Raw genomic sequence first — 915 nt, 5'->3', positions numbered from 1 at the left:
TTTTTAGCTCAATTAAACTTGATACAAATAACACTTTTCTAAACAGAAATTATAAAGTGGTTCATGAAGCGAAGGAGAAAAACAAAATATGGAAATAAGGAAAGTCACATGTACAACTCATAAAGTAAAATGTACGAAATGATTCGATTTAAAGAGTCCAGAGTCTAATTAAGGATTTGTGTATTTTCAGGCTGTAATGTGGAGAACGCCTCCTACGGTCTGACAGTGTGTGCCGAGCGGACGGCCATCCAGAGGGCTGTGGTGGAAGGACACAGACAGTTCACTGCCATCGCTGTCACATGGTGACACTCTCACTATAATGACATCAATGACACATTAAGAGCTTTAAATAGCACATATTCTCACGCATTCATCCCCTCTCCCTCTATTCTATGTAGTGATATCAAAGACAGTTTCGTTGGGCCGTGTGGAGCATGTCGACAGGTTCTTATGGAGGTGAGACTTCTCTTTTATGACCAGTACAATCAATCATTATCATGTGATCAGAGAGCGAAACACGTTCCAGGTTATCAAATCATTTTTTGTCTTTAAGTGTTTGTCAATTTGTATTTTAAATATTTTTACTGCATCTGCAGATTTTCTTACTTAAAAAAATTTATGTACTGCATTAAAGACAAAAACGAGAGGTCGATTTTTGCAGTGTATACAAACCAGGAACATTAACTCTTCTCTGTCAGACCCATATTTGGGTATCGCAGTAACCTGTGGGTGTACTTTACAGGAACGTTAAACATTGATACTAATAACCTAGCACAGTAAAACGATCCTCATAAAGTATAGAGCAGCATTGTTCTGTTTTTTTTCTCCAGTCACAATAAAACTGTTTTAGCAGGGGTCGAAATTCAGCAATTTCAATAACAAACAAAAACAGACCACAAAACTATCACTTTTTTT

The 915-nt window shown here is 36.9% G+C and overlaps 1 protein-coding gene across 1 annotated transcript in view; it reads left to right on the top strand.

Moving 5' to 3' along the window:
* The window catches only part of zgc:103586, a 2,718-nt gene that overhangs the window by 1,184 nt on the left and 619 nt on the right, over positions 1-915 (top strand). Inside the window, exons 2-3 of the mRNA XM_035675758.1 lie at positions 174-302; positions 399-456. Coding sequence (XP_035531651.1) covers positions 174-302; positions 399-456 — 187 coding nt within the window. The remainder of the gene's footprint in view (positions 1-173; positions 303-398; positions 457-915) is intronic.

The sequence above is a fragment of the Morone saxatilis genome, unplaced genomic scaffold (genome assembly GCF_004916995.1).
Source record: "Morone saxatilis isolate NCDOM2014 unplaced genomic scaffold, NCSU_SB_2.0 Contig4, whole genome shotgun sequence".
Lineage (NCBI taxonomy): Eukaryota > Metazoa > Chordata > Actinopteri > Moronidae > Morone > Morone saxatilis.
Note: the sequence above shows the minus strand (reverse complement) of the source record. Positions and strands in the feature narration are given on the sequence as shown.